Below are 18642 nucleotides of genomic sequence, written 5' to 3' on the forward strand. Positions count from 1 at the left end.
AAATCACTCATTGCTGAATAGGAAGGAAACAAGTGTTTAAATTTAATTCTTAAAACAAAACCAAAAACCCAAAACCCCAAACCCTAGCATCATAGATACATTCTTGTCTCACATGTAAGAGAACAGCTAAGAGGCTGTAGGTAGAGCTTAGCTCCTTTTCCTTTGTGGGAAGATTATTTTCATACACACACACACATACAGACACACACACAAAGATGATTTACTTATGCATACAGATAAACTAATGTTGAAAAATTCTGCTTATATTGTCTTTGAGTGGTTTTATTTATTCAGAGGTAAGTATTAAATCCACGAGGTTATGGTATGAGTAACCATTAGAATTACTATTTGATTTGTTTTTTTGTTTGTTGTTATTTCACACGATCTAGTTCATGTCTCAACTCTTTGGATTAGGTTGGCCACCATTCCAGGGGCCACATCCTGCCCTGAAGGTTGATGTTCTCATTTCCCATACAACCAGCCGCTCCCTTATTTAATTCTTAGTTTGTGCTTTGGGGATGGAAGTTTTATTTATGTTTTTTTCCTTTTCATTCCAAATATCAAAAGCAGAATAATCTGAAATCTTTTAACTATATTAAAAGGTCTTCTTAGTTGTTGTTTAGAAGTATAAAATTAAACATCTTCACCCACTGTCTAGACTTTTATGACCACACTGCTTCTTAGTTAGTCATTTGTTTCCTTATGGCAGTTGTCATCAACATGATACTAACACAGTTACAAAAACCCTGCAGCATAATTTCAGAAAGATTCCTGTTTTTTTTTTTTAATTTCTAAATATGGAGTGGAAAAGCAGGCATTTCATAGTTGTCCTATTATTGAATATTTTGAAATAAACTTTGATCTTCTGCTTAATATGATCTAACATGAAAGGAATACACATTACATTTTTCCCAAGATGAAGCTGAAATTTTTACTCTGGACCCCCAAATCTTAAGATGGACATACAATATCAGAAGTAAATTAAAGAATTTACTTCTCAGAATTAAAGCCCATTTAAAGTGTGTGAAATGAGGACATCAGCCTATAGTTTCTCAAAAGATGTTAGAAATAGGGATTTAATTCATTTTTGAAATTGTGGTGCATATTTATTTGAAGATCTGGTAAAGAATCCAAGACAAAGGAAATTAACATATACTGATATGCTTCTGTTTGAACAGAAATCAGATTTATAAAAGCTAGGATGTGATCCAGGTGAGGTAGTTGATCATTTGAATCAAGAAACGTCCTTCTGTTTCTAAAATACAGGTAAGTATGAGGAAAAACAACAGTTTCTGCAAAAACTGAGCATTGAAATAATGCTCACTCATCGATTTGACCTTTGGCTTTTGATCTCTATCTTAGTGGAGGTTGTGATGTCATTTAGCAGAGTGACTGTCACAGTCTTTGTAGTTTTCATTTCCTGGTCAGTCTGCTGTACCAAAGCACTGGAGATCAAAGGGTGGTTTGTCTTTGTGTATCCACAGGAATTACTGAAGCGGACTCCACGGAAACATAGTGACTACGCAGCAGTGATGGAAGCACTCCAAGCCATGAAAGCTGTTTGTTCCAACATTAATGAGGCCAAGAGACAGATGGAGAAACTGGAAGTTTTAGAAGAGTGGCAGGCACACATTGAAGGCTGGGAGGTATGTGTCCTTTGCTCAGCTCTTCAGCTTCATAGGGCTGTGGCTTCTCTTCAGTGCATGAAACCCTGTGTGCAGGGCTTCTCCTCAGTTCATGGAACCCTGGGTAGTTATCTTCCAGCAGCCCATGGGTTGTAGTCATCTCAGAAAGTGTCACCTTAACACATGTGTAGGATGGAAGTCATCTTGACCTGAGACATGTGTGATGGAACCAATCAATACCATGTGCCTCCAAGCTCTGGCCCTTCAGAATTGGGGTACCAGAATTACCTTTTTCCTGTCCTGATTCTGGTCAACAAGTTTATAATCTGGATTCTTGAGATAATAAAAGATTGTGTGTGCTGTGATATCATGTTTAGACTCTTACATTGGGGATATGATGTTGAATTTTATTTTGCTAGTCAGTCTGTGTTTTGATTTCATTTTGAAACTGAAGGAAAGCTCTATGATTTATTTGATGGTGTTCATCTAGTCAAAATGAAAAATGTTATGAGTTTTATGAGTCATTAAAGAAAGTTTTTTAAAGATAAGAAAGTAAATAAAGATCTTGTTTGAGAAAATGCCCGGTGTTTCCAGCTAAGGTGACTGGGGATGTTAGTCTTAATTATTTCACAGGGATAAAATCGGCATTTCTGCTATAAAAATAAGCTAAAATACAGGTTTGAAATGACTGTAACTTAAAATAATATGATCTTCAGGCTAGCAGAATTTTTTTTCATGTGATAAACAATTAAGATAATAAAAATACAAGTGTGGAAACAGGAATAAAATTCTATAGCCAAGTACAACTCAGGCCAGTACACAGATTACTTTTATCTTTGGGGATTTGTCATTAACTAATTCTTTTCTTGGTTATCATTGGACATAAAATTATATTCAGCTAGAACTGCAAAGAAATCAACAGTGCTGACCTGAAATAAGTCTCCTATTTAGCTACCTCCTGGGATGAATCACTGAAAGTGCTAACTGGGGTCTGATTCCTCTCTGCCTATAGTCTTCCATTTGGAGTGCCCAGGGTGACCCTTCCTGCAGCAAGAATCCTGCCTCTTTTAATCAGAGAGAATGGTTGTGTGTTTTACAGTTGATTCATGATGATAATTCCTTTCCTGCGGAGCAGTTGTCCTGCTGGGATGAGAGAAATGGAGCCAAGTTTGCTTTTGTGGCTTTGTTGTCAGTCAAATACTAGAAGAAAAACCACACTCTCTTAGCATTGCAGGATTTGCCAGTATAATCTGCCAGCCTTTTACTACCAGAAAGAACTTCAGAGACTCTTTTCAGTACTGTGGATTCTGTTGTAATTTGGTTCTGTTCTAGTATGTAGCTTAAAAAGATAGGTCTACTACAGATAAGAGAGTTTGCTTAAACAATATTGCTTTTTTGCACAGCTATGGATTGCATTATTTTACAAGTAGATCACACAGAGGATGTATCCATTAGGCCAGTTGCTAAAATTTGGGTCTTGAATGTCCCTCAATACCCATGTGTTGAAAGCTAGGCTCCCAGTTTTTGCTACTGTCTGGAGATGGTAGTACTTTTAGGAGGTGAGGCCTAGTAGAAACAAGTTAGGTGACTGGAAAGTGTGCCACTGAAGGGGATATTTAGATGTTGGGACCTTCCTGTTTCACTCTTATATTTTCTTTTCTCCATGAGTATCTTAGTTAGGGTTTCCATTGCTGTGAAGAAACACCATGACCAAGTCAACTCTTATGAAGGAAAACATTAAATAGGGGCTGGCTTACAGTTTCAGAGGAACCATGACATCATCCTGGCATACATGATACTAGAGAAGCTGAGAGTTCTATATCTTGATCCTAAGTCAACCAGGAGGACAGAGTTCCTTCTGCAGACAGCCTGGAGAAGGGTACCTTCTGCACTGAGTAGAGCTTGAGCACCAGGAGCCTTCAAAGCTTACCTGCACAGTGACATCATTCCTATAACAAGGCCACCTCTCTTCCTATAAAGCCAAACCTCCTAACAATGTCACTTCCCATGGGCCAAGGATACTCAAACCACCACAATGAGGTAAAAAACTATCTCTGAAAATACTTCCACTATGACATACTATCTCATCAGAGACCAAAGCAATGAGACCAGGTGGCCAAGGACTGAGATGCTGGAAGATATGAGAAAAAACCCAAATGTTTCCTTTTTATCCATGGATTTATTTCAGGTATTCTTTATAGTTAACAGAAATGACATGCCAGCCCTGATTTTACAATATTCAGAGTGGAGCCTTGAAGCTGAGGAAGTCAGTGGAGCTTTAGCAGTTTAGTTGAGTATGCAGGAATCCAGCAAGGGCTCAACTGTGTCACACAGGGCAGTTGATAGTGCTAATGCCCTCTGTTCTTGAGAAGATTTAGAAGAATAAATGAGATATGGCCATAGAATTGAGAGTTGGAGAATGTTGAAGCATGAAGCTTAGCTGAGCCAGCTACTAGATAACTCATGACTAGTTCTCGCTCTGTACTCCAGTCCCCTATAGCGATGAGGGGAACTATTAATACTTTTGAAGGGGTTAGTAGAGAGTACTCTTCCAAGAGAACTCTCTAGAAGCACAATTTGGACAGGGTTAACTCTACCCTGAGAGAGAACAGGAATGGGTTAAAGAGGTAGTATGGATTTTTAACAGGGTTATTTGATATATGTGGATAAATCTTCTGCCTTCAGGGGAGTCCAAGTTTTGATGTAGATGGTACAATGATATTCACAGAAAGCAGAGTCCTCTGAAATGTTTTTTTGTAGTTAGGAACTTGGGGTGAGTGCTGAGTATGAACTCTGTGTAGATTTCCTGCAGCTCTCTCATAACCACTTCAGGGATATAAGCATTCTTGCATCAGTCACTAAAATGCTGTTGAATAGCACCAAAGTCTTTTAAGTGATGGATATGCATTAATTCTAATTTGGGGTGAAAATTCTTTTCATTCAATTATCCAGCGTCCCATTGTCTCTTTAGTCAAAGAAAGGTTTTGTCTGTCTGTCTGTTTTTGAAGACAGGGTTCCTCTCTGTAGCCCTGGCTGTCCTGGAACTCACTCTGTAAACCAGGATGTCTGCCTCTGGCATCCAAATGTTAGCAGTAAAGGACTGCATGCTGCCATGACCCTGCAAACTAATTTGGTTTTTCAATAAATTCTCCCAAATAATTTTCCTACCTGGAACTTTGTGCTACTAAATGATCATTTACACTTGTTTGTGGAAATTGCATAAATAATTGCAACTTGTTGTTCCCAAATGATTTGAAATGATAGGAAAAAACATGGCTTTTGAGGAGACATGATGTTTAGTCTAAGCTCCTGTGAGTGCCCTCCCCATACCTGGCCAGGGATATACATCAGACTTCACTTATAGATAGTGTGGATGATTTCAAGAATGTAATGACATGAGTGACTATACTTTGAATAACATGAAAGTTCTGCAAACATGAAGCAATATTTTTGAAGCTTTGCTTTAGCAGTAGGAGTTTATCTTTAAGAATCTCTGATTTAGCCGGGCATGGCGGCACACTCCTTTAATCCCAGCACTTGGGAGGCAGAGGCAGGCAGATTTCTGAGTTTGAGGCCAGCCTGGTCTACAAAGTGAGTTCCAGGACAGCCAGGGCTACAGAGAAACCCTGTCTCGGAAAAAAAAAAAAAAAAAAAAAGAATTTCCTATTTGTATAGTGTATGAAGTTAGCTAATGATAGACTCTCTCACCTTATTCAATTCTTTTCATACTGCTATGACAAAATACTGGTGAAAGCAGCTTCAGGAAGTAAGAGTATCCTGGCATGAAAGGGGACTAGTCACATTGTGTCCTCAGTTATAAAGCAGAGAGACATGGACGTGCTGGCATACTTGACTGTGTTCTTCTTTTTTCCCCTTTCATGTAGTTCAAGGCCCCAGCCCATGGGCTGCTGCTCACTCAGTCAAGGTGTGTTCTTCATACTCAGTTTAACCTCCAGAAATACCTTTACAGGCATGCTAGACATTTGATTTCGAATGTAGTCAAGTTGACAATGCAGATTAAACACAACACTTACTTAATGACCCGTCCAGCAGGTCCAGTTATTCAAGGGTCTCCAGGGGATGGATCTTCTCCTAAGAACCAAATGTGGGGAAGGAGAGACAGACACCAAGTGCAAGAACAACACGGAAGCAGTCTGAGTAGCATCAAGGTGTCTCTGTATTCAGCAAAGCTCAAGGCTTAAATGCACAAAGCAAAAGGGGAAATACTTCTCAGCAGGAGGAATTGGGCAGTGGAAATGCACAAGCAAAGGAGGAAGTACTTTTCAGCAGGAGGGATGGGGCAGTGGAAATTTTTCTTTTGGCAACTACACTTGGAAGCAGGAACTTGGTAGTATCAGGGTACATCTTGTGGTCAGGACATCTGTCACTGACTTAGGGCTGGAACATTCTGTGGTTGTTCTCAGAAGGGTGCGTCGGTGGCCCACTTTTGACCCCCTTATCTTCTCGGGGGGAGAGGCCCAATTCGGAGATCAAGACAATAGAGTTGTCTTAATAGCTCCCAACAACTTAAGGTATGTGAGTCCAAGCCATTGTGCTGGCTAGGTTGACGTCAACTTGACACAACTATAGTTATCTAAGAGGAAGGAGCTTCAATTGAGAAAATAGCTGTAGGCAAGTCTATGGGGCATTTTTAAAATTAATGCTGATGGAAGGGACCCAGACTATTGTAGTTGGGACCATCTCTGGGCTGGTCATCCTAGGTCCTGCAGGCTGAGAAAGTCAGATGAAGCAAGCCAATAAGAAGCACTCCTCCCTAACCTCTGCATCAGCTCCTATCTTCTGGTTTCTGTCCTGTTTGAATTCCTGCTCTGACTTCCTTTAATGATCAACTGCCATATGGAAGTGTAAGCTGAATAAACACTTTCTTTCCCAACTTGGTTTGAGCTGTGATGTTTCATCACACCAATAGTAACTTTAATTATGATAGCTGTGGACTTTTCAAATAAAAGTTAACTTTACACAAATGGTGTAGGTCAGATAACCAATAGAAACAGTGTGAAACTTGAAAATAATTTTGGAGCAACTGAACTTCCTGACTCTAACTCTAAAGCTCTAACTAAAGTTGAATAGGCTCTATTTTCTTCAAACCTTTTATTTAGCATGACTCTAAAGCTCTAACTAAAGTTGAATAGGCTCTCTTTTCTTCAAACCTTTTATTTAGCATGACATCCCAGACTCCATTTAGACATCTAAGACTGTAATAATCTTATTTGAGTTAATTTGGCTACAGGAAGGTAGAATTCCTTGGCTAATCACTCACCTTTAGGACATATTGATTTGCTAATATAAGCAACTGAAGGGAATACTTAAGCTTGGTCACTTAGCTCAGGGTGTGGGGGAGCCAAGAGTTTGTTAGTGGTCTTTGCTCAAGTCTCTAGAGCTTCCGGGCAGATGACAGAACATCCTGGGAGTTCATGAGAAGAGCTAACTCACCTATAGAAGGTAGAAGTAACCAGGCTCCCTTTCAATAATTCATTTTCATAGGAAATGACCCAGTCCATAAGATCTGCTTTAACATTTGTGAGGTTAGTGCCTATGACCTAATTCACTACTCACCAACATTGTCATACTGTAAAGGTTCATGATTCACAGAAGAATGATACCTTGGACTCAAATAGTATGTAAACACAAAGAGCATTTTATTCTGCAGAAGTCTAGCATGCTGGGGTCTACCATCTACCACGACAGAGACATCCAGTGAGCTCAAAGTCCTGATTTAAAGCACATTAGAGGAATTCCAGGGAGGGGTAGGTGGCCTCTATCTTAATCATTGGCTCTATCTCTAGGGATATTCCAAAACCAATGCTGAGATGTAGGGGGCTGGAAACTGTTGGTGGGGAAGTTTGGAAACTGTTGATGACCTATTGTTCTTGCCTCAGGTCAGGTGATGGGGTAGGGCAGGTTTTGAGGTCTTGGAAACAGAGATTTAGGCCTAGTCTTCTGAACTACCAATGTGAAGTCTATCATGGAGTCAGCCTAGCCTGTCTTAATACAATATCTCTAGGATATGAACCTCTGGGGGGTAACCATACCTCAACAGTTACTTATGAGTCTGAACATTTTACTGAAGTTATGTTAGGATAACTAACATACCCAATTTCTCAAAACAATAAGCTGATAAAGTTTAGGTCTGCAAATTTGCAACTAAGGAAAAAAAAAAAGCTGATTCTTTGAAGTATTGTTTTCTTACCTGCCCTTTAGCAGTAAATACAAGTTTTTCTCAGCATTTATGCAATAACTATGGCCAAGAAAATATACAGCCTATCCTTTAACTGCTAATCTTTGAAGTTATCCTTTTACCACCACAGTTTATGATAGTACTTCCCAGGAGAACCCACTGTATTTGAGAAGATTTTGATAATGAAAAAGTGAGATACAGCCAGAAAGTGAAGAGTTTCAGAGTATCCTACTAGACCTTGTGAGCTCATAGGCCAACAAAGAATCTACTTTGCCAAGAAAATTACCAGATGTTTAATTAGAGCTGTTGACTTACTTCATAGTACTGGGCCACACTCAAGTTCACCTCACTTTGGGTGGATCAATTATGTGGTTTTAGCTGTAGGTTCTGGATTCACAGTAAGGTATTTTGATGAAGGAAAATCATTAACATGACACTGTTTAGTAATTCAGCTTAAAGTCCTTGAGTCTTGGTTAAGTATGCTTTCTTTAAAATGCTATTTTAACTGTGGCTATGCCCAAAATAAGGAATTATATAATCACAAGGAAGTAATAAGAAATCATGCTACTGTATTGAGACCTAGGTTCATGTTCATGGTAATTTGGGCTCAGTGAACACAGGAGTGTTGATCAAACTGTGTAAAGATTTACAACATCTCCATATGATTTTGTACTTTCAGGATAAAAAGAAATTTTAAGAAGAGGTTTCCTAAAACAAGATATGTTTGGAATATAGATAAGCAAGTGAATATAATAACACCTTCTCTTTATTAATTTCTACTATAGAATTTTAGAATAGATTTGAGGTTTTGTTTAACTCTATTTGTAGTTGACTATAAGAGTAATACTAGGAGTTGTTTGGACAAAGGACTTTGGACAAAGGACTGAGGTACGCATTTTACATATCAAAGCAGAACTGGCCTTCAGGTTCTCCCAGCATCCCCCCAATCCTTACCTGACATACCTTGCCCCCAATCCTAAACTTCCCAGCCCAGGAGCTGGGCTGCCATTCCCTCAGAGGCTTTTCCTATATAACCCCAACATTTTGGTCTTTCTTGCTCTCTTCTTCTCCTTCTCTTTTCTCTGTACTCTTTGCTCTTTCGCTCTTTCTCCCCACCCCTCTCCCCTTGGTAATTCCCCTGGCCTCAATCCTAATTCCTAAATAACCTGCCTTTAATCTAATCTAATCTAATCTAATCTAATCTAATCTAATCTAATCTAATCTAATCTATTTTGAAATGGATCTTTTCATTGACATTGGAGATATAACCTATCAGTAATTATTGTGGAAATATGAGACTATGCTTAATGTTCTGAATATTAAGTATCAAAACCAAAAGATAGAAACTTTGATTTAAATAAAACCCAGCAATTTACGTATGGGTTAAAAGAAAACAGACACATTTAAAGCTGAAATATTCTAGCTGTAGAGACCAGCTGAAAACTTGCATTCTTTTATTTGTCTGTCTTAAATCTGACTCAGTCTGCGCAGTATATGGATGGCTAGGTGGCAGCAAAGAGCTTACAAGTGCTAGCAGGAAGTGAGCCAGACACTCTGTAGGAGCCCAGTGGAGGTGTTGAGAGCGGTGTGTTCAGCTCTATGCTGAGCTAAATTATGTTGATGCCTGGGGGTGGCTGCTTCTCTCTGGCCTCTATTCTCCTCTCAGGTCTGTGTTAAGAATCAGCTAGAGGCATCGGATCCCTAGTGGGTTGGAGTTAACGGGCTTGTGAGCCACCTGGCCTGGGTGATGGGAACTAAGCCTCTCATCCTCTAAGTCTCCCTCCAGTCCATTTTTCTTTTTCTATTGTCTCCTCCTTTCTATAATTAGATGATATATTTAAATTGATACCCACTAATAACTTAGGCTTCTTATTTTTTTTTATTCTTGAGATTATAATGAAATTATATCATTTCTTCCCTTGCCTGACCCCAAACTCTGTCTGTCATATACCCACTTCCTTGTCTTCTTTGAAATTCGTGACCTCCCTTCCTCTTCCTTGTTATTGTTGTTACAAGTATATATGTGCAAGTGTGTGAACATGTGTGTGCATGTATGCCTGTGGGGGTGTGTGGGGAGTGTATGCACACATGCACACATACGTGCACATGTGTATGTCATTGTATCTTTTCCTTCCCTGTTATACTTGAGTTGCTAGGCTGACCATTTGATATTAGATGATCAGTTAGTGTGCTCTTAACTAGGGAAGATTTTCCACCCTTACCTCTGTAGTTGTCTATGGTCCTGTTTTAGCATGTCTGCTGTTGGAGCTTCAGTTGTCTCTGGGTAGACCTAGATTCTCTATGCAGACTGGGAAGGAGACAGCATTCAGTGTAACCACTTTGACTGTGTACATGATAGTTGTTAATGAAAAAAAAAAAACAAAACAAGTGAAAAGTTAAAGAGCATAATTGCATATAAAAATTCAGGCAGGCCTTGCAGATAAGGTACAGTGGCATTGTACTTGTCTTACTTGTCTGACACCCTTCATTTGATCCCAGCACTACAAAGATAATAATATTAGGCGATCAGACAAATCATCATTTCTTTTCCTGCCTCAGGGGTCCAACATTACCGACACCTGTACTGAGATGCTGATGTGTGGAGTCCTAATGAAAATTTCTTCCGGAAATATTCAAGAACGGGTGTTTTTTCTTTTTGATAATCTTTTGGTATACTGCAAAAGAAAACACAGGTAAGCTCATAAAAAGTCACATTTTGGAATTATTATTTTGATCTCACAGGATCCCCACAGGAATCCCAGAATTCATCTCACTAATAACCCGTTTCAGCCCAGCCTGTTTGCTTGCTTTCTTTACCTGCTGGGTAATCATGGCCACTGACTCAGTATCTCTTGTGACTTTCCCCCAACAGCTCTCTCAAGGAGAGGCATAGCCTATCAGAGATGGTGGTGTGTTCCCCTTTTCTTAGTTAGCTTCTGAGCCATTTCTTCCTGTATCTGCAGGAGACTTGGCAATGTGAGATTCTGTTCATATGTTTTCACAATTGATCACTCACAGAGCATAGTGTCTCTGCTTTGAGCTCTGATCAATTTCCAGTCGGCTTCTGTCATCATCCAGGGTATTTTCAAAATTCCTATAGATGACACATTGAGAACCTTGGACCCCCATTCCCTTCCCTGTTAACACCTCTACCACCAGTCCTATGCTGGTACCTGAAGCTTGTTAGCACTAGCAGTTATGAATTTGAACCTCCACTTTAATCATCCCATCCTAAAAGCTAACGTGTCTATCATCAAATCCAGAGCTTTTGCAAAATTATTATCCGTATAATAATTTTGTATTATTGGTGTAATAATACAAAATTTTGTAATCTGGTGTAATATCTTATCGTCACCCAGAAAATTACTGAAAAGTTATATTGAAGTAAAATCTTATTATGTGTATAGTAGATATCCTTAATGCACAATGCAGACTGCACAGTGGCTAGAAATGGGAATAACTTGATCAGTAATTCTCAACCTGTGGGCTGTGACCCCTTTGAAGGTTGCATATCAAATATCCTGCATGTCAGCTATTTAAATTATGATTCATAACAGTAGCAAAAGTACAGTTATAAGTAACAATGAAATAATTTTATGGTTGGGGGGTTATGACAACATGAAGTACTGCACTAAACAGTCACAGTGTTAGGAACACTGGGAACCACTGAACTAGACTGAGGTGTCCTTTCTTCCAAAATAGAGAAGCCTGTGAATAATTCCTTCAACCAGAAACAACCCAGATCATTCACAGACTTCATCTTAGCATAAGCCTTTGGAGGCCTAGAACTACTTTGAGAGCAGAGTAAACTGAATTCTCCTTCAACATCCCATAATATTGCAATCACAACAGCCAAGGACAATGCATTCATCTTCATGCCCTAGGATTTATTTTTGCATCTGAGTATTGCTCTACATATGAGCTTCTAGCAGGTCAGTTTCTCTGAAGATGAATCAGAAGAACTAATTGACTTTGCTTGGCAGGTCTTGTAAAAGCAAAGCAAAGCAAAACCAAACCAAACCAAACCAAACTAGAAATTCTCAGCTCCTGAAAAGTGAGAATCAGAGGTGTGAGAACTCAAATGTAGATTTAAACCACCAACTTCAGCATCTGCCATGCAGGCTTGACCGTGTTGAAGTCTTACACTGAGGAAATGTACACAACCACCACTGCTATATATATAGTCTTTACTTTCATGCTTTATTTTAACTTAGTGTTGTTTTAATTCATATATAAAGGGCCTGTGATGTAACTCTCTTGGTAGAGTACTTTTATAGCAATCAAGAAACCTGAGTTAGATACCCAACATCAAATAAACTGGGTACCGTAGCTGGTCTTAGCAAGTGTGTCAGTTCTTCTTTTCTCATCCTTTATCCCCCTCAATTTTCACCCCTATCACTGGATAGAAGAGAAAGAAGGATGGAGGGAGAGAGAGAGAAAGAGAGAGAGACCTCTGAATCTAATTTTCTTCTTTCTTCTTTGCTTGTAGTTGGTCTTTACAGCTTTGTGGGTCTCTTTTGTCCCGCCCTTTATCTCCCTGATTTCAGTGCCTCTCTCTAGATAGGAGAGAACAAAAGGATAGATGGGTGAGAGAGAGAGAGAGACTCTCTGAATCTAATTTCTTTCTTCTTTTGTTTCTTCTTTGTACTAACAAACCACAACCAACCCCCGTGAATGACCAGCAATCCCTCAACAGTCTAGCGCTTACATATCCTCCGAAAAGGTTTCAGAATTCCAAACCTCGCACAACCACAGAAAATGTCCGCAGCTGGCAAAACTCTGCTCGAGTACAAGGCAAATCATAGTCAGCTACTATGGACAGTCCGAAGCTGCTCCATATCCCACACCAGGGACTAAATGAAAACATATTCTTACAATATTTCTGTGTGTGTGTGTGTGTGTGTGTTTGTGTGTTTTAAAGAAACCAAAATTTCAGAACTCTCTCTACAGTGTATGGCCATGCGCACCTGTAGTTCTGGCAGTCGGGAACTGGAGGCAGTAGGATCAGAAGGTCAAGGTCATCCCCTGCTCTGTAGCATATCTTAGGTCTGTCTTGATGCATGAGATCCTGCTCCCCCTCCTTCCACCCTGCGCCACAACCCACCAGCACCATCTTGAGGGAGAAGACTTGAGTAAAATCAACTGCCCCAAACTGTTTATGATACTAAGCAATTTGAGACATTTTTCCCAATGAACATTAAAACTCATATTAAGTTTACTAACAAAAGCTTTGTGGTTCTATTTTTTTTTTAAGACGGCTGAAGAATAGTAAGGCATCCACGGATGGGTATCGGTATGTCTTTCGAGGGCGGATCAATACTGAGGTGATGGAAGTGGAAAATGTGGATGACGGCACAGGTGAGTGAGCTTCTGATGGAATAATTTGTCTTCAATGTATCAAACCTTAGGGGTGGCTTGCTAGGTATAACGGGGGTGTGGGAAGTGCTAGAGGTGAGATGCAGACCTGCAGGACCCTTGTTTTACTTGTAAGTGGTGTTGGCTAGAAGATACCATTTTAAAAGAAATTAACTCCGTTGTCATGTCTGAGTATGCCTATTTTGCTTTAATACCATAGGGCATTAGCAACTTTATACTTGGGAGTATAAAGTACATGTGCAGAAAATGTCTAACGAGTGAGTTGATTCTCTTTAAGTTATATTTTATCAGGATGGTAATTTTCTTCTATACCATTTTTACCTTAGAATATAAGTGATAGTAGGTGTACTTTAGTCATGTAAAGTCGCATGTGGCTTAACTTGCAGAGGGAAACTGCAGATGATCTTTGTGCTTCCAAGTGCTGGATTGCTCCTTATTACCAAAGGGAATTTTTTTGAGAATTTGATCTTTACAAACATGCTTATGAAAATATGATTAGTGACAACCTAAAGTAAAACAGAGTTAAAATACATTTTATGTTTATCATTTGAAAAAAAGGCTGTGTATTTAAAATGAAGGGTTTGTAAAATGAATCACATTTTTCCAATAATTTCCATTATAATTTCAATGTTGCATTAGGAAAGATGATAAGAGTATATAAAATAGATTAATAGATGCTAAATTTACCCCCAGGTAGTGTCAAGCCTCTTAGTATCCAGCACAGCAGTGGGACTGAGGATTTCTTGTCATTCTAAATTACAAGAATCCCTTATCAGTAGCTAGATAATACTATACTATGTCTATACAATGTATGTGCTTTGTCTCTTCATCTACAGTGGACTATATAGTGTCTTCATTAGCTTCTCTGTTGCTGTGACAACCCCTATTCCCACCCCACCCCCATCTTTCCGAAAAGTAACAGCCTAGAGATGAAACCCTGGAAGAGAAAATTAAGATAAGGATGCTGTGGTATAGCTTTCCACAATTGATGACTTCTGGCAGGGGAGCAAGGGGAGAAGGACTCTGTTGTCTTTAAGGGGCTGGCCACTGGGAGTATGAACAACACAAATTGAACTTTCTTTTCTTCTTGTTTTGTGTATGAGGAGGTCACAAGTATGTGTATGTGTGTGTGTGTGTGTGTGTGTGTGTGTGACTTGAGAATGACAGTGATTGGGTGCATGATGTGAAATTCCCAAATAATAAAAATACTACATTAAAAAAGAAAAGGTTTGCCTTTGAAATTTGTTTACAAAGAGACAAAGCTGATCTTACTGTTTTAATGATAATAAAAAAAATAAAATAAAGGAAAAAGTACTTCAAGCTACAAATGGATGCCTTTCACTTCCTATAAGGAAGTGCATGGGAAGCCATGGAGCTCCCCAACCTCTCCTCTTGCTTAGGAACTCAAATGTAGAGTTTTTAAGGATGAACAAGATCTTGAAGACAAGCAATAAATTCCATCAATATTTCAGAAGATAAGACACAAGCCCAGATCCTAGAACAAAGTCATTGTGGAGCATTCTATTGTTTGGTATAGAGCAGGGGCCAATTCTCAGTTAGGAGGCTCTGGTGTCCATGCCTGGGAAGCTGACATGGCTCAAAACATCATTGTGCAGGGACTGAACTGGGCTGCTGCCTGTTCAACAAGCTGTTTGGGTGGTTCATCAGCTTTCTACCTTTCTTTCTTCCCTGGTCATTCCCATCATGGAACCTTCATTACTTCTCAATGAGCTCAGATTTTTAAATGAAAACCTATGATTCTGGAAGATCTGGGCCTGACTGACTATGTCCACTGCCAAGTACTCTCTCTGTCAGGATCCTGTTAAGATAAGGAATGGAACATATCTGTTTATCTTATCTGCTTATCTGGATATCCAGTTTATTTGCGATTATCCAAACCAACTCAGCAGCTGTACTTTATCTTAATCAAAATTGAATGAGTTGGGATAAAGTGTTGAGGATATCTGGAATTTATGATGGAAAACTAGATGGGAAATTTTTATTCTACTTGAATTACAGAAATATTTAGTATTGTTATATACTGTAGGTGTAGAAAAAATGCTTCCTGGAAAAAGCAGAAACTCCATTAGACACTTGATTGCAGTATTTTGTTCAAAACTAGCAGGAGAAATATTTGTATCTGGTGGAAAGTTACTTAGCCTTCAGCTGACACATAGAATATAACTCAATTATTCTCACAAGCCCAGGCCTTCCACTTGTTAGGGAAAAGCTCTACAACTGAACTCTAGCCCCCCAGTAAATAATTATGATAATTTCTGTTTAGAATTCTTAACATGTATTCTCTCATAGTTATACCATAGCATAGAGGAACTGATAGTATGTCTTTCCAATGTGAAAAAGTTGGGCCAATTGTCCTCCACATTATTTGCCCTGTTAAATGAGGATGTTAGTGATTTAATGTGTAGCCAGATTGCCATTCACTCATTATCTGGATTACAGCATTCCTTTCAGTAACTAATTTAGTTTCTCTTCAGGCATTATTGCTGCAGATAGTTCATGATGTAATAAGATACTCAATCAAAGGCAATAGGGAAAGCATTCCTGAAATTCCACTGATTAACTTTCATAAGAAATTTGAAATTTCTTTGAAGAACTAGTTTATTTGTGTGGTTTTGCAGAAAGAGTGGATGAAGGCAGCTGACCTTTTAAAAGTGTGATTTGGGCAAACCACAGGTTTGAATACCGTGGTTGCATTTGAATGCAGTACTACTGAAAATTTTTATTTTAGGATAGTTTTCCCATTGTTGTTGTTGTTTGTTTTTTCCACTTTGTTTTGTGGTGGGTGTCAAATTTAGTTTCCCACATAGGCTGGGTAAGCTTTGCATTACCGCTTTGCTTTGTCTCGGGTATATTTTAAAATAGAAAAATTTGCAACCATTGTTTCAGTATAAATATTTAGAACCATCTTAAGGTATTGAACATATTACTGAATATTAAACACCGCATTTTCAATGAGATTCTAAAATAAACCCTTTCATGTAATTTTTAAATGTTGAAAAATACAAACTCTTACAACTGAATCTATTTCCACTTCAATAGAAGTATTAACTTTATCCATCATTTTCCCATTTTTGTCACCAAATTCACATAGTGTTCAGCAGTTTTATAGGAGGTAATTGAATAGATGATAATAGATACTTGATCAAAAGTAATTTTGTTCATGTTGGGTAGAATATATTCTATGGTATTATTATTATTATTACCACCATCACTACTACTATTATACGTGTATGATATGCCTGTGAGTTAGGGCATATGTGTTAAGTTCAAAGAACTCCAGAATGCACAGAAGTCGGCTCTTTCCTTCTATGGGTTGTGAGAATCCAACTCACAAACTCAGGCTTGGGTAGCGAACCTTTTTACCTGCTGAGCCTTCCCATTTAATGAAAACTTCATAATTTTAGTATGTTACCTAGGGTACAAAAAGCATAATTTTTCTAATACATTTTTATATATTTTAAAACAATTTTTTATGTTATGTAAAGAAATTTGAGTGTCCAAAAAATGTAAGAGCTCATCAACTCTTTAGAGTTTTAACCCCCCCCCCCTCATTTTCTGTTCTAAGTACTGTCCTGTGTTGTGTTGGATGCTAGGATTCTTTCTTGCATTATTTGATAAAATCAAAGATTTATTTCAAAACTAATTTTCTTCACATGAATATTCGTATGAATGAGTTGTGATTTTAAGTTTTCTTTTAGAACTGATACATTCACTGTTGATCATCAAAGCAAGGGCTGAATGCATTACGGAGATTTCATTAATATTTGATGTTTTGAACAGTTATTTTGGTGGTTTCCGCTTTTGTAGCATGAGTGTATAAGGCTTGAATATTGTCTATCTTACTAGAATACGATATGGTGTAAATGGCTACAAGTGTCTCCACTGAGGTTTACATGGGTCAGTTTAGGAAGAACTCCATTCCTGTCAGTGGAAGAATGCTGAATCAATGTAAGGAATTCTCAGGTCACATGGCTTCAACGTCATTCATGACTTGTTTGGGATTGGCCTTCAGATATTTCTGATTTTAAAAGATATCAGATATGGTGGATTTTTGAACTTGAATATTCCACATTTAATGAGTGGCAGTTAAGTTCCAGTCTCCTTTGCACATCTATAAAATTAACCTTTTAGGCCCATTGAAGATTACAAAATTCTGTGTTAATCACAAAATTGTTATTTCATTCAAAGATGTTTGTTAGTTCTTAAAGAGGACAAAGAAGTTCAGAGTATGTCTCAGTAATAGGATGACTGCTGAGCTCTGGAGAGTCCCTGGGTTGGATCCTAGCAACAGAACAAATCAAAGCCAACAAAACCCATGGAGGAGAAAGCACTATTGACCTTTTCCTTGGTCTTAATGAGCATGGTCTTTATGAATAAGTTTTCTCATGGGATTTGTCTTAGTTAGGGTTTTACTGCTGTGAACAGACACCATGACCAAGGCAAGTCTTATAAAAAAACAACATTTAATTGGGGCTAGCTTACAGGTTCAGAGGTTCAGTCCATTATCATCAAGGTGGGAGCATGGCAGTATCCAGCAGGCATGGTGCAGGAGGAGCTGAGAGTTCTATGTCTTCATCCAAAGGCTGCTAGTGGAAGACTGACTTCCAGGCAACTAGGGTGAGGATCTTATACTCACACCCACAGTGACACACCCATTCCAACCAGATCACACCTATTCCAACAAGGTCACACCTTCAGATGGTGTCACTCCCTGGTCCAAGGATATACAAACCATCATATTCCACTCCCTGGTCCCCATAGACTTGTTCAAAAACATGAGTCTATGGGGGCCATACTTAAACATAGCATAATGCAAAATGCATTTATCCAACTTTCAAAGTCCTCATAGTCTATAGCAGTCGCAACAATGTTAAAAGTCCAAAATTCAAGGTCTCTTCTGAGATTCATTCAACTTAATTAACTGTAATCCCCAAAGTAAGGCAGGAAACCAGCTTGGCAAACTCTGCATCTCCATGGCTGATGTCAAATCGGTCTTCAGATCTCCACTCCTTTTTCATCTTTGTTGACTGCAACAAACTGCTTTCTCCTGGGCTGGTTCCACTCCCTGTTAGCAGCTTTCCTTAGCATGTATCTCATGGCTCTGGCATCTTTGACATCTTTGAGTCTCCAAGGCAATTTCAATGTTACAGCTTCATGTTTCAGTGTCTGGTATTCCACTTGATCTTTTGGACTCCTCCTAAGGGCTGGCATCACTTTTCCAGCTCTGCCCTCTGTAGCACTCTAAGCTCAGGTTGATCCACTCCACTACAACTGCTGTTCTTGGTGATCATTCCATGGTACTGACATCTCCAATACACTGGGGTGTTCCACTTCAACTAGGCTTCACCAATAGCCTCTCATAGGCTCTCTTCAGGGTGCCAAGCCTCAAATCCTTTTCATGACCCCTTCAGTCCTGGGCTA

At 38.9% G+C, this 18642-nt stretch overlaps 1 protein-coding gene across 5 annotated transcripts in view; it reads left to right on the forward strand.

Annotated features, from left to right (window-relative positions):
• The window catches only part of Prex2 (phosphatidylinositol-3,4,5-trisphosphate dependent Rac exchange factor 2), a 321717-nt gene that overhangs the window by 100398 nt on the left and 202677 nt on the right, over positions 1-18642 (forward strand). For all 5 annotated transcript variants that reach the window (XM_029482876.2, XM_029482881.2, XM_021163512.3 and 2 more), the window contains 3 exons: positions 1485-1646; positions 10384-10517; positions 13079-13182. In XM_029482876.2, the coding sequence (XP_029338736.1) occupies positions 1485-1646; positions 10384-10517; positions 13079-13182 (400 nt within the window). The remainder of the gene's footprint in view (positions 1-1484; positions 1647-10383; positions 10518-13078; positions 13183-18642) is intronic.

This window comes from Mus caroli, unplaced genomic scaffold, assembly GCF_978045245.1.
Source record: "Mus caroli unplaced genomic scaffold, Mus_caroli_1 scaffold_1, whole genome shotgun sequence".
Classification (NCBI taxonomy): domain Eukaryota; kingdom Metazoa; phylum Chordata; class Mammalia; order Rodentia; family Muridae; genus Mus; species Mus caroli.